The sequence below is a fragment of the Hirundo rustica genome, chromosome 5 (assembly GCF_015227805.2).
Source record: "Hirundo rustica isolate bHirRus1 chromosome 5, bHirRus1.pri.v3, whole genome shotgun sequence".
Classification (NCBI taxonomy): domain Eukaryota; kingdom Metazoa; phylum Chordata; class Aves; order Passeriformes; family Hirundinidae; genus Hirundo; species Hirundo rustica.
Window position 1 is genome coordinate 31,939,431 of NC_053454.1, and position 13,280 is coordinate 31,952,710.

At 39.6% G+C, this 13,280-nt stretch overlaps 1 protein-coding gene across 1 annotated transcript in view; it reads right to left on the reverse strand.

The window, feature by feature from the left end:
• Positions 1-13,280, reverse strand: part of SNX25 (sorting nexin 25) — a 76,634-nt gene that overhangs the window by 26,055 nt on the left and 37,299 nt on the right. The window contains exon 7 of the mRNA XM_040065182.2: positions 4,756-4,946. Within this exon, the coding sequence (XP_039921116.1) occupies positions 4,756-4,946 (191 nt within the window). The remainder of the gene's footprint in view (positions 1-4,755; positions 4,947-13,280) is intronic.

The window sequence follows — 13,280 nt, forward strand, 5'->3', positions numbered from 1 at the left end:
CCAATAATGATAAACACAAGAGGGTTTGAGTTTTGAGGTGAAAAATCATAAAATGCATGTGTGCTGGTTTTGGCTGGGGCAGAGTTAACTTTCTTAAGAGGCTAGCAAGGGCTGTGTTTTAGATTTGTACTAAACACAAGGCTGATAACATAGATGTGCCTTTGCTATTGCTAAGCAGAGCTTACACAGAGCCAAGGCCTTTTCTGCATTTTGTACTGCTACACTGGAGAGCAGAGTGGGGGAGACACAGCCAGGACAGGTGACCCCAGCTGACCAAAGGGATATTCCAGACCACAGGATGTCATGCTCAGTGTGTATAGCGGGGATGTTTGGAGTGATGGCTTTGTCCTCCCAAGTCACTGTTACGTGTGCTGGGACCCTGCTCTCCTGGGGATGGCTGAACACCTGCCTGCCCATGGGAAACAGTGAAATCATTCCTTGTTTTGCTTTTCTTGTGTGTGGCTTTTGCTTTCCCTGTTAAACTGTCTTTATCTCACCCCTTGAATTTTCTGGGGTTTACCCTTCTGATTCTCTCCCCAGTCCCGCTGGTGGGGGACTGAGCAAGTGGCTGTTTGGAGCTTGGCTGCTGCCTGGGGTAAAACAACAACAGTCCTTTTTGGCACCCAGCTATTCTGTGGATCTTCCTTCCTTTTATCATTTAAAGAAGTAGTTTTGCAGTAATTTGTAATCCTCAGCAAAAAATCATTTTACGATTCAGTATCACCATGGACTAGAGCACAAAACTCTAAGCTGTGTTGGCACATATGCAGGCATTAGGGCATGTGTACACCCTCAAATCTAATATCCAGTTAGCAGATATAATCTTAAAATTATCAGCCTCCACAGCAACCCTTCAAATGCTGTTAACTGAAGAGCAGCTTCCGGGTTTGGAAAAACCAGAAGCTTTAGTGTTGCTGCATGAATTCCCTGCTTCAACAGGAATGTAATTTATATATATCACAGCTGGTCACAGGCTCTGCCTAAGACTAGGAAAGGGTTCGGTTCTTCTAGGTTCTTTTCTTAAGTGGGGTGCTTTAACCAGCATCCCTAGCATGCACCCACAGAAGAGACTTGTCCCTGGCGCTACAGAGCAGAGACTTGGTCCGGTTAAATCCCTAAAATAGTCACAACCTCTCTCTGGACAGGAACACAGAAGAACTCAGTAATTTAGGTCTGCACAGGCACCAGGCACAGACTAGATCCACTGTACTGTATTTCCTTGCAACACACCAGATTCCCATTCACTGCAACCACATTGACCTAGAATGAACAGCCCAAATAAAGCTGGTAACAGCACTGGAGATGGTTGGGATGAACAGCATTTGGGTCACTAGAGGAAGTTTTCTGCTGGGATAACAGCATACAGTCAGACTGCACAACTTCTGGTTGCTACTTTGGATTTTTTCCTTTTTCTTTTATTTCTAGAAGCCAGGAATAAGTGGAAAGTAAAAAGCAATACTGATAAATATTTTTTTCCAAGCTGTATTTTAAAAACCCTTTAATTAATGTTTTTTCCATATATTGACTAAAATTAAAGCCTGTATTTATCTTGTTATATTTTAAAAAGAGGCAAGTCAACAGAAGACTGTCTCTGTCATATACAGCAAGGTGAACTAAATGCAATGATTATTTAAGTATCAGGAAGTATATATTAACCACATAAGGTACCTGACTATTTTACTGCATATACACTAATGTAAAAGTCTCTGCCTTGAGACTCACATGTCCACAAACATACTTCTGTCATAAGAAAACACATTGCCAGGCAATAGGGTGACAATTGAAGCTCATTTTCTTAATGTTCCCAAATTCTGTACCATGATATATCCTGACATAATACGATCTTACAATCTGAAGCTCAGAAATCACCATGAAAATCTGTTAAGTCACCAGTTAAATCAACATCTATCTGCAGATGCAGTGGAAGCAAGATTTTCTGCAGGAGTTTCATCTTAGCCCTCATCAGCTGGATTATAAACATGAGCTCGTTCCACCACAAAGCACACTCAGACAGTTTCCTGGCTACATTGCTATTTCACAGCTAGTTAAGGGTCAGATCCCCAGACCGCCTCCTTGAACCCACGATCCACAAAACAGCTTCACGAAGATGCTGTGACTCCAGATGTCAAATCTCACAGACTGGTGTGGCTGTTATGCTCAGCACAACAGAGAAAAAAAAATCATTCACTGAATAAACACAGTCAACAAGAATTCAACTAATTACTGCAGTACTGTGCAGGCACAGTTTCTAAGAAAAAGAACTAAATCAGCATTGACTATAAAGAGATGCTTTATATATTACACTTACTCAAACTGTGTTTTCTCTGAAAACAAGTCTAACACCATGGGCAGAGATTAAATTAGGATCAGAGGTAATGACAGAATTGAGGTTCAGAGAGTCGCTGAGGTAGGCTTGTTTGTTTGCTTGTAAGCTTTTGATTATAATTCACATATTTAGGATTTCGCTAGAGAACCTGGAGTCAGAAAAATTAGGCAAGTGAAACATGTACAAAATCAAATTAATAAAAATCACAAGACTGTATAATCAAAGAGAACACTGACAGCTCCAAATAATCCATCTCCATATATAAGCCCATAATCAGAACGTACATAAAGGACTTTTTACCAGCAATGCCATTACTCCCTACTACTGCAGTCAAGGAAAAGCTTTCTATAGGATTCATAAGTGAAATCAAAATACAAGTTTAATTCACTAGTCAACTCTTCATTCAACTAGTACCAAAAATTCCCCAAATTAATAATGTATTCAAGCTTCTGCACTACACTTACATAAAATAATTAATTCAAAACACCATCAATAAATGCCCATTTCTGACTTATTTCATGCAAGTTGAAAAAAGGAAGGCAAACATACAGTTTCTTCTACAAAAGCTAGTTCTGCAATTTAGATGCTACCTTAACAGAAAAGCTGGCACAACCACACTCTAAGGAGTCTAAGGGCCACCAGCTGCAACCTACCAAGGGATCTTGTCTACTAAATCCCAAACGTCTTTCCCTTTTGCTTAGAAAAGAACCTGAGTGTTCAGTCAACACTGCCCAAATAGTGGCAACAACTAAAATAAAATAGTGGCCAGCATCCAAAATAATACCAGCTGCCTTGAAATAAGAACCCAGACTGCAGCTACCACAGTGCTAGAAGAGGATGGGAAGAAGGACCAGTGAAGAAAGTCTGCTTCCTCAGCAAAGCCTTGGGCATTTTTCTGTGCTCAAAGGGATACAGCATGGCCTCCATCTCTCAAGCAGCCTCCCCCGCAGCTTCTTTCCTGGCAATGGAGAACACCAGGGACAACAGAAGGGAGAAGCAGTTTTCCTATTTTCCACACTGACATGACTTCACAGGAGTTCTAGGGCTTCATCACAGAAACATCAAAAGCTTAGACGCAAAACGGCCTCAGATCTACTGTTCACACCATCACCACAACAAATGCCTGTGCAAGTCATTATTGCTATTAATAGTACCATTAAATCAATATTGAGCTGCTCATTGGTATATTTGCAGGATATAACACCAGGTCAGCAACTCCCACTAAAAAATTCCATTGGTTTATGAAGTATGTCAACTTCAGGAATTCCTTTGATTTTAATTATAATATTATATTTTAATATATTCCTTACCAATCCCTGCCCCTATCAAGTGCATCTTCACTACTGGACTCCATTCTTGAACAATCTTATGCCCTCTGTATCTATCCAGAAAAGTTCATAACGTCTCAGCAGGCATCAAAAGTGGCATCATTGGCTCATGCAGTGCTGCCATATGTTCCCATCTCTTTTTTTCCTTGGCACCACTTGCTACACCCAGCTTCAGGAAAGAAATCAGGACTGTCTTGGCACAATCTGTGACACACAATCTGAAATCATACTTTAAGGACAAGTGGGGAGTAGGGAGTCATTGTGTTTCAGACCTTACTCAAGAAAAACAAAATAGAAAAAGTAGGAACCATTTCTCCATTATTCTACGTTTTCTAACATGCTACTAAGTTACAATTCTTATAAGGACACAATGAAAATTAAATATCCCTGCATTAAGAGATAAGCTATCTCCTACCTACATGAAAAACATGAAATATTTTCACATTTGAATATATCAGCTACTGTGCTTTGCCCAAAGGGAACAGAGTAGACTACAAAAGAACTTAGTAAAATTTTTAAAGATTTGCGAGGCTAAGTAGTCATTTTATTTTTGTAGATGCTGGCCAACACAACAATAGTTACTTCTAATTCTTCACCAGACTACAGTGATATTGAAAACCAGCATTCAGTCACAGCAGCTTTACCAGAGTTTTTCTGCAACAACTGCCCTGAGTTCTGTCAATTGCATTCCATAAGTGTTTACTTTTGAATAATTCAATATTTTCAAAACCCACACATATTTCCTAAAGTAAATATGAGGGCCAAAGACATATTGCACATATGTTGGCAGTCTTTTATTTGAAAGCAAGTTGCTACTTTCTCAAGAGCTGCTACGATGTCCTTATTAACTCCCTACAGGTGGTATGTCTAAAAAATCACACGTGCTTACGAGCTACTCAATCTTTTATGAAGTTTCACATTGCAATATTCCAAACTGATGTGTTTTTTCAGGTACTTCAGTCATCTTTTCCCAAGGCAAATAAACCACGCAGCAATTAATTTGTACTTGACTTCTGGGGGAAGGGAGGGATTAACGACAGTGAGGTAACACGATCCAGTGGTAACGCATTTAGAAAGACCTTCAGAAAATGCGATTTGTACCTTCTGACTTGGAGGGCCATCGCCTTCATCAGAAATGCCATCTTCCTGCTGATCATAAGCAGGGCCTCCCAGGAGCCTTATTCTCTTCTCACATTGCTTCTTTGCCACCGTCAGCTGATTAATATACCTCTTCACATTGCGAGCCCTTAGTAGGTCAGCTTTCATTGCTGCAGTTTCTTTTCCTTTTGAATCTAAGAATAAAGCAAATCAGAGACAGTATTTTACGACATGAAAATATTTTACCACTGCTTCTGTGACCTGTCTGATCAAAGCATCTGTCATTCATGAATCAACTATGCTCATCAGTGCAGATACTGGCAAGTTGGTTTTTCAAACAGAATGATGATTTTTGAAACATTCTGCAATGGTAACTCAAGGGTTTACACAATAGAGTTGAGAAAAAAAATATCCTTATTCCGATGCCTAGCAAAAGCCAACCTCTCCAGCTCTCTTTTTACAGTTTGTTGGAAGACACAGCCCAAGACCTCTACTACAGGATGTACGTTTATCAGATGGCATTAAAGAAATTACCTACAGCCATGGCACATGATAACACATGGAGCTGATGGCCTACATACCTTACTGAATATAGCACTGGCTGCCTGGAGTCACGAGGAACTGGGCTTTCTTCCCCCCAGCCCAGCATGACACATTCCCACACATCTTATTTGCAAACCCAAACTTCTTGTGCTTGATGTGGACAGCATATCACACAATATTCCCTCCAGACAACTGACCAAAGTTCACTCAAAACGGTCAGATGACTAAGAAAACAGTCTTATAATGCCACATAAAGACGGCAGAGTACTGTTAAAAAGTAAAGTAATGTGAAGATGACAGTCAGCTGAATAAGACTTAGTAACAGCCAGTGTAATGTTTGTGCATTCTACATTCCATCCTCTTCAGCTAATTACCACGGTCTAAAAAAGGCACAGCAGATAAAGCAGATATAAAACCCTATTGTATGGGGTTTACAGGATGCAAGATTCACATTTATACACTGTTTTTTTCCTCTTGCTCAATAACACTCATGCTTTTTGGGCTGCAGCTATTACTCAGTAGCAAAGTACTTGTGTTTTACTTGGCTCTGGATTATCTGATTGCTCAGGGATAAATAGTAAAGATCTATTCTACTATGTTTTCAAAATATTAAATGCTAGCAAAATCACGTAGATAAAAACAGCAATCGATCTTCACAGGAATTGCTGTTAAGAAACAACTACCTATGTTTTTGAATGCACACACAGGAAAAAGGAAAGCTCTCAGAAATTATTTAAAATCCCTATTTTAAACAAGTTTCTAATACATTATGGCAACTTCTCCTTTTACAATTGTTTTTACCCTTATAGTTCCCCCTCAAAGCCACATGTAAGTATTGCATGCAACTCTAAGTTTTGTCATTTACATACTGAATGACAACTCAATGTACATGGAGCTCCTTGAAGTTCTACACATAACTGAGTCCAGATATTCTCCCATTATTTTTGCCCATATTTTTAATCTCACTTGATTTGTTTCACATATTTATGTTGGTAAGGATGCTTCCTGATACAAACACTCTTAGTATTTTAATGGATGAGTATCATTTGTGTCTGAGCTGCCATATAATAGTGAGCTAAGGAGATGATACTCACTGAAGTAAAATGATAAAATTACTTTACTTAAAAAAAAAAAAAAAAAAAGCCATCTGTTTTCCTGGCATGTTATCTCCACAGGGAAGTCAACAGAGCATTTAATTTAGTGTTTCAGTTCCCTAAACAGAGCTATCAGTATTAATGAGAGAAAATGAAAGGAAAAGACCTTAAGCACAAAACAATGCTCTCCCCCAAATCAAAACATTTACAGCTATTACAAATACAGGAGCAGAAGTTTAAAGTGAAGATTAAACTCCAACCTTTTCCCTGCTGCACTTGATTCTAAGATGATTTTTTAGAAGTTATCAATTCTTTCAATAGTTTAAATGCTTTGGGCTCAAAATGCATATTTGAAATCCCACACTTTTGAAAACCCACAAAGTGTACAATGCAACAATCATTCAGCCTTCTTAAAACAAAAGTACCCTTCTTAATGGAAGCAAGGCATTCTTGAAGGGTTTTCAAAGTACACATGTCTACTTTACCTGAAATCTTATCATCCTGTGACTGCAGCAAGCCTCCAGGAGAGATTAATAAGCCTACCATTTCCAGTGATTATTTCCTGTCTTAACAGAGATCCTTCAAAAACCTTTACCTCAGCTCTTCATATCCAAAAGGAGCCACTCCACCCAAGCATCACTCAGGGCAGTTACAAAGATCACGCTGCCAGCCTGTTTCTGCTCCATGGATAAACAGGACTAGTCTTTGTGAAAGCCTGGCAGTGACATGCTTCACAAATAAACAAGAGGCTGATGATGAGCAGAGCAGCGCAGAATGTGGTTAATGTGCTACAGGGAAGGAAAGACAGCATGGAAGTGTGGACTAAAACTAACACTTCCTTCTTCCAAAGTATGAAAGGTAAGCCAGCAGAAATCAGGAGGAGCATTTTCAGCTCAACTGGAGAAGCTTGGGTGCATCACTGGTTTTCTCCAAACCCTAATCTGCTTTTGAGATTTTAGAGACTTTCAGATCTAAACTGCTCTGGTTTTGTCATATTAAGCACTATCAAAACAATGTTTTAAGTTATAAAGATTTCTCTTTTAATCTGTTCTTGTCTGATTACACAATCACCAAAATACCAAGACATAATTAAGAGTGATTTTTCGCATTTTTGAGTATCAGAAAAGATGACGTTCATTACGTTCAGGTGTCACTGCATAAACCAAAGAAAACCAGAAAGGTACAGAAGGAAAGGCTTGCATGTATCCACACACCCTCCAGCAAGCTTCACTAAATGGAAAATAAGTAGATTTATTCTACTAAGACACTGTTTCACCACAATGCAAGGGGAAAAAAGCATCTTTTGAGTAATTTTTTTTTAACTAGTAACAACTTTGCAGTTTGGATTTTTTTAAAAAAAGTATTATTAAAAACAAACAAAAATCACGCCTCATCAGCAAGGCAAGAAATATGCTACTTTGGGATTTCCTCCCTGCAAGCTGCATAAACGTTTACCAGCAGCAACTGAGCAGAGCCTCCATCTCCAAAGGAGCAAAGTGTCTTTTACTAACTTCCTCAAAAATAATTGTCTTATCTGTGGAAATTTTGACAGGACATGAACTGCCATGGAGGACCCTCAAATCCCAAAAGGGTACTATGCACCTCTCCCAAAGGCAACCAAAAGGAATTAGTACCAAAAGCAGAAACTTCAAACTGCTTATCAATCCACAGCTGTAGATAATTTGCACCAAACAACATTAAAATAGAAATGGTCCAAATGAGCTCAAACTTACCAAGTAATCATAGCTATGCCACCTGTGCAAATTGTTTTATTCTAGGGATTTTTGCACATCTGCAGTAATTTCTGACAAAGCTTCCACACTGCTTTCTAAATCACTCATAGTTATCCTGATTTGAGCTAAGCTAGAAGTATATCCCCAGAAGCATATCCGAGAGCCCACCAAAACAATTTCTGAAAAGTGATTTCTCATACCTAATTTTCTTTCCTCTTTTTTTCCTATGGTGGCTTTCCTGCTTGAGCAGGTTTATATCTATTAAACACATCAAACTGAAGTACATACTCATGCCATACAATTTTAAGTCAGAATATGGGACTTTCCAAATTGTCATGCCAAAAAGTGTCACACAAACCTTATTACCCTTAAGCAGAAGGATACACAAAAACAATGTAAATTTCCTTAAAGCAGAAACTTAATTATATTTTAGACTTGCATGATCCCCCATCCCCTCTCTTAGCAGTACGAGCAGAAGGCAGAGACTTCTTATTTTACCTGCAAAGTTCTATATGGCAAAAGCATGAATAAAACCGAAAATACAAGTCCTTGTTCCCTTATAGCTTCAGTAACTGTAGATCCATGACACGAGGCAGCACTGACCAACCCGCCCTGTCACCGAAGGAGCAACACACTCGCTCCCCATCACAAGCTTTTTTGCAAGATTTTCTCTAAGAGCCAGGTTAAGCACATTCAGAGCTTCCTAAATGCTGTGCTTAGTATTTAAGTAGTGAACACTGATTTAACATTTTTGTGTAAGCAGTAACTGGAGGCCTTATATATAACTTACGAGCCTTTACAGACCTCCTCCAAATCTTAGAAACCTTGAATTACAAGTTTTAAAAGCCTACATTGGCCTGGAAAAGCATTTATGCAATTCTGTGAGAGCAGGAGAACCTTTAGGAATAGCACACACTGTTCTTCTACAGCCCAAGTTCCAAGGAAAGGGAAAACCAGCTCTTCTGTGGTCTGACAAGAGATTGAGTAAAAAAAGTGTTAAATCCCAAACGCTTCTACAAACAGATCTAGGAAAAGGGACTTACAGGGAGACCATGGATAAGTTAGGCACTGATCATTAGCAATGTGTAGTACAACACAGCCTCCCACTCACAGCCACAGCTGAGAAAAATAAAAAGTCAAATGGCAGTAAGGTAAATCTGAGCCTGGGAGTCAGTATGTACTATACAGTAAAATAACATCCACCACAGATAGCCTCTGTCTGCAGGGCCTTGCATCCCCTTTGGTCACATCTTTCTGGCCAGTCAGCCTCTTCCCTCCCTCTTCCACTGATCAGCATCACTAGCAGACACAAAGAATCTCAGGAGTAGAAAGAAAAATTTCCTCCACAAAGCTGATTTGAAAAATCACAAATAAAAACAAAAAACGTACCACAGACTCTGAAGCCTTTACCCTCATCCATGTGGATTCCTCCACACTTACTGATTGATTATGACACACAGGCACAATGTCAGCTCTTTAAGCCTTGCCAAAAAATTGTGCAAAAATAACAGCATACAAATGTTTATTCCTGTGTGGAGGATGCAGGTCAGGGGGAGGAATTATAATACAGCTTTGACATAATTAAATTACATGGCATCTGTAATCTGCTGGAACACACAAGTATCCATTTTATTTCACTTTAAATTATCGTCTTGACAAAACCCACGCATCACAACCCACATAACTAAGCTAGCCCGCAGCCCCAGGTTTTTTTAAGTCCCTTTTTACAGCTGAACATTCAAGCCTCTTTCAGAACCACAGCACCTGAGAGGCCTGCCCACAGACAGGTCTGTTTCTGTGCCACTTGTCAGCTTTGCTTATAGAAGCAAATATCTAGACACACAGTGGGAAGGCTCAGCGGGAGAAGCCTTGTGCTGCGTTGCAGCAGATCTCTCCACACAGAAATGGCTGCTTATTCGATCTGTCTCACAATCCCTGCTTGAAAACGAGCAGTTTTCTCAACAGGGATGCTCTGGGGTTGATTACACTGTAGCATCTGGAAAAGAGTCTCATCCAGTCATCCAAGGATCTTTCCCAGTCATGCTGTGAAGTCATGTGTAAGGTAGAGGGCATAGAAAATTAAGAGGCAAATCAAACAAATCCCTTAACAAAAAATCCTTGTTAAAAAAACATCTGTTGAGAGATTTGCTCTGTGTTGCTCCAATACAAAGTACGTGCAGTTTTGGGGTTTGTTTCAAGGAGCAGCTAGTAAAAGAGCCTTGCTAAAATTCTGGTAGGATCCTGTATGATCAGTATCATTATGAGAAGAAACAAAAATGTCTCTGTTAAAATTAGAACCAGTACATTTAAACGGCTTCCTATTCATGTTACAGCAAATATCAAGTTATTATAGCAACTTACTTTTGTTGCTATTTCCCAGTTGGTGTTTTTGAAACCTTTACAAAAATTATGATTTACTCTTGCTTCTAGAAACTTGCATATCATCTGTCATTCATGCTATAATGCTCAATCCAGGTATTTGTCCTCTCACAAACTGCTTTAATAGCTCAAAATGCAGTAAACATTTTCAGACAAGCATTTAGAGTCCTTCAAAATCTTTAGCAGATAAGACAGATTTTGTAAAAGAAAAACAAAACAAACCAACAAACCACTAAAATACTTAAAATTTAGCTTAAATTTTAATTGGTTCAATATTTAGAATGAATCCATATCAAAAGGTAAGATGAGGAGGGGTTTATATTTAAAGGTGTAGAAGGATGTGATTATTTTAATCATAGCACATGTGATTGTAAGAGAGGGATATCATCTGAAAATACCAACAGGAAGATGAACAATTAAACAAACAAAAAACAACAACTACCACCAAAACTAAACTGCCTCCTACAGTCACTGCTTGAGTGACCATGACCATTTTGGAAGAAGATGCACAGGAAGACACAGTTGCAGAAGTGGAGTAAGATACACGTACACACCAGTTTCTGTGCTTCTGTGCCAGTGTAAATGAGGGAAGGAGAGCTGTGTCAGCATGCAAGGTAACAGCTTCTGTTTGCAGTGGCCTGCACGGCTCCAAAATAAATTAGCTACGCCTCTGGAAACAATAATGCTGTGTTATGTTTCTATTCAACTTTAGCAACAGCCAAAAGCAATTCTCCTGGCCACAGAAATTTTATCATCCACCCACAACTGGCATCATACTGCAAACCTCTCACGTTACTTTGTGTCTCAACATTTTAGACCTTTGACTCTCTCAGGGAGTCAAATGCAAAACTTACTGCTTAACATGAATCAGATGTTTTTCTAAGTTTTCATTTGCTCTCTCATGCTCACATACCAGAAGATTCAAGTGATAGAAATCTGAAAAGAAAAAACCCTATAATGTGCCATTTTTTTACTATAGAGGATTTAATACAATAATGTTTAGAAGTACTTTAAAGTACTTTATGATTTTATTAGAACGTCCTAACACCTAAATATTTTGCCAATAGGTGGCATCAGCACTAGTTAAGAAGTGCAAAGGACCCTGTCCTTACTGGGCAAGCCTTCTTCTCCCACCTTACTGAGCACCAATATTAAATGCATATTTTGGTATCTCCAAATAAAGTAGTAAAAAGGTCAGGTAACTGTAGCCCTTATAAGAAGTCATCAGTCTGAAATCTGGTCCTCAGGCTACTCATCCTTTAATAACAGACACCTAATCTTTTTAGAAAAAAAAGAAATACTTTTGGTCAGTTTTAGAGGCTTAATTATGTGTCCTTAACCAATAGTAAAGGTCCACAATCCTGCTCAGAAATTCTTATTGCTAGTCGTGTGGTTGTACAACACTTCTTTTGCTAAGCAAAGTATAAGTAGCAACTAAGTACTCACTACTGCAGAGTTTTGGCCACCTCTGCTATACTAACTGCTCCTCAGGTGTTTTGTTAGACCTTCTTCTACTGAAAACACTGCCTCAGGAAGCTCCCATAATTCAAACACAAGGCTGAGACCACTCTCATGTGGGACCCCATTTGAGTACTGCATCCAGTTCTGGGGACTTCAGCACAGGAAAGACATGGTCCTGTTGGAGCAGGCCTGGAGGAGGGCTATGAAGAGAATCAGAGGGATGGAACACCTCCCCCAAGCAGAAAGGTTGTGAGATCTAGGACTGTTCAGCGCAGAGACGAGAAGGCTCTGGGGACACCCAACTGCAGCCCTTCAGTACTCAAAAGAGTACTTTCTGTTAGAAAGGTGGGGACAGACTTTTTAGCAGGGCCTGTTGCAATAGGACAAAGGGGCAATGGTTTTAAACCAAAAAAGGGACAATTGGGATTATATAAAAGAAGTGCCTTTTACAATGAGGGTGATGAAACCCCGGGACAGGCTGCCCAGAGAGGTGGTACATGCCCCATCCCTGGAAACATTCAAGGTCAGGTGGATGGGACTCTGAGCAGTCTAGTTGAAGATGTACCTGCTCATTGCACAGGGGTTGGAGTAGACAAATTTTAAAGGTCCATTCCAACCCAAACTACTCTATGATTCTATATCCACATACAGACTATCTACACTTGCTCTACTCTCACACTTTGAGAGCAGACATCAGACTCCACAGAATGCTGGCCAGCAGAGTTCAGCTGCTCTTATTGAACACCCAGGCACTAAAGAAGCAGTTACATTTTCAGGACCCAACTTTGCCCCAGGAAAAAAGCAACAGCTATCACTAAGAGTATCTCTCACCAGGCTGGGGTCAAAGCTAAGAGATGCCCTTGACACAGAAGGCAAGAGCTCCATTAGCAGCAAAGAGGGGACTGTCACACACAGCCGACTGCCATGCTCACACATCACTGCAGGTATGCACCACATGCTGAGGGAAAAGACTGAAAAGAGAGACAGAATGAGATGGTGCAGACACACTCTCATCATGTGTAAAGCTTACATTTAGTTATTCACCATTAAATCCAGGGGTAGCCTTACACTAACATCAAAACATGATGCTAAGTAACGTGGTAGTCTGTTCTACAAGAGTTCAACAGTCCTCGTGTTAGCAGGGAGTTGTGCTGGGTTTTTTTGGTTGGCTTTTTTTTGTTTTAAGAAGGGTACCACAGTTTTTCCTCTAACCTTTTCTTTTTAAAAATCTGGAACATATTAGATTCATTACCACATTAGGTAAAATGCCTCCACCTCCTTTAGGAAAAATAAGGCACAACACAGTCTTCAGAACTAG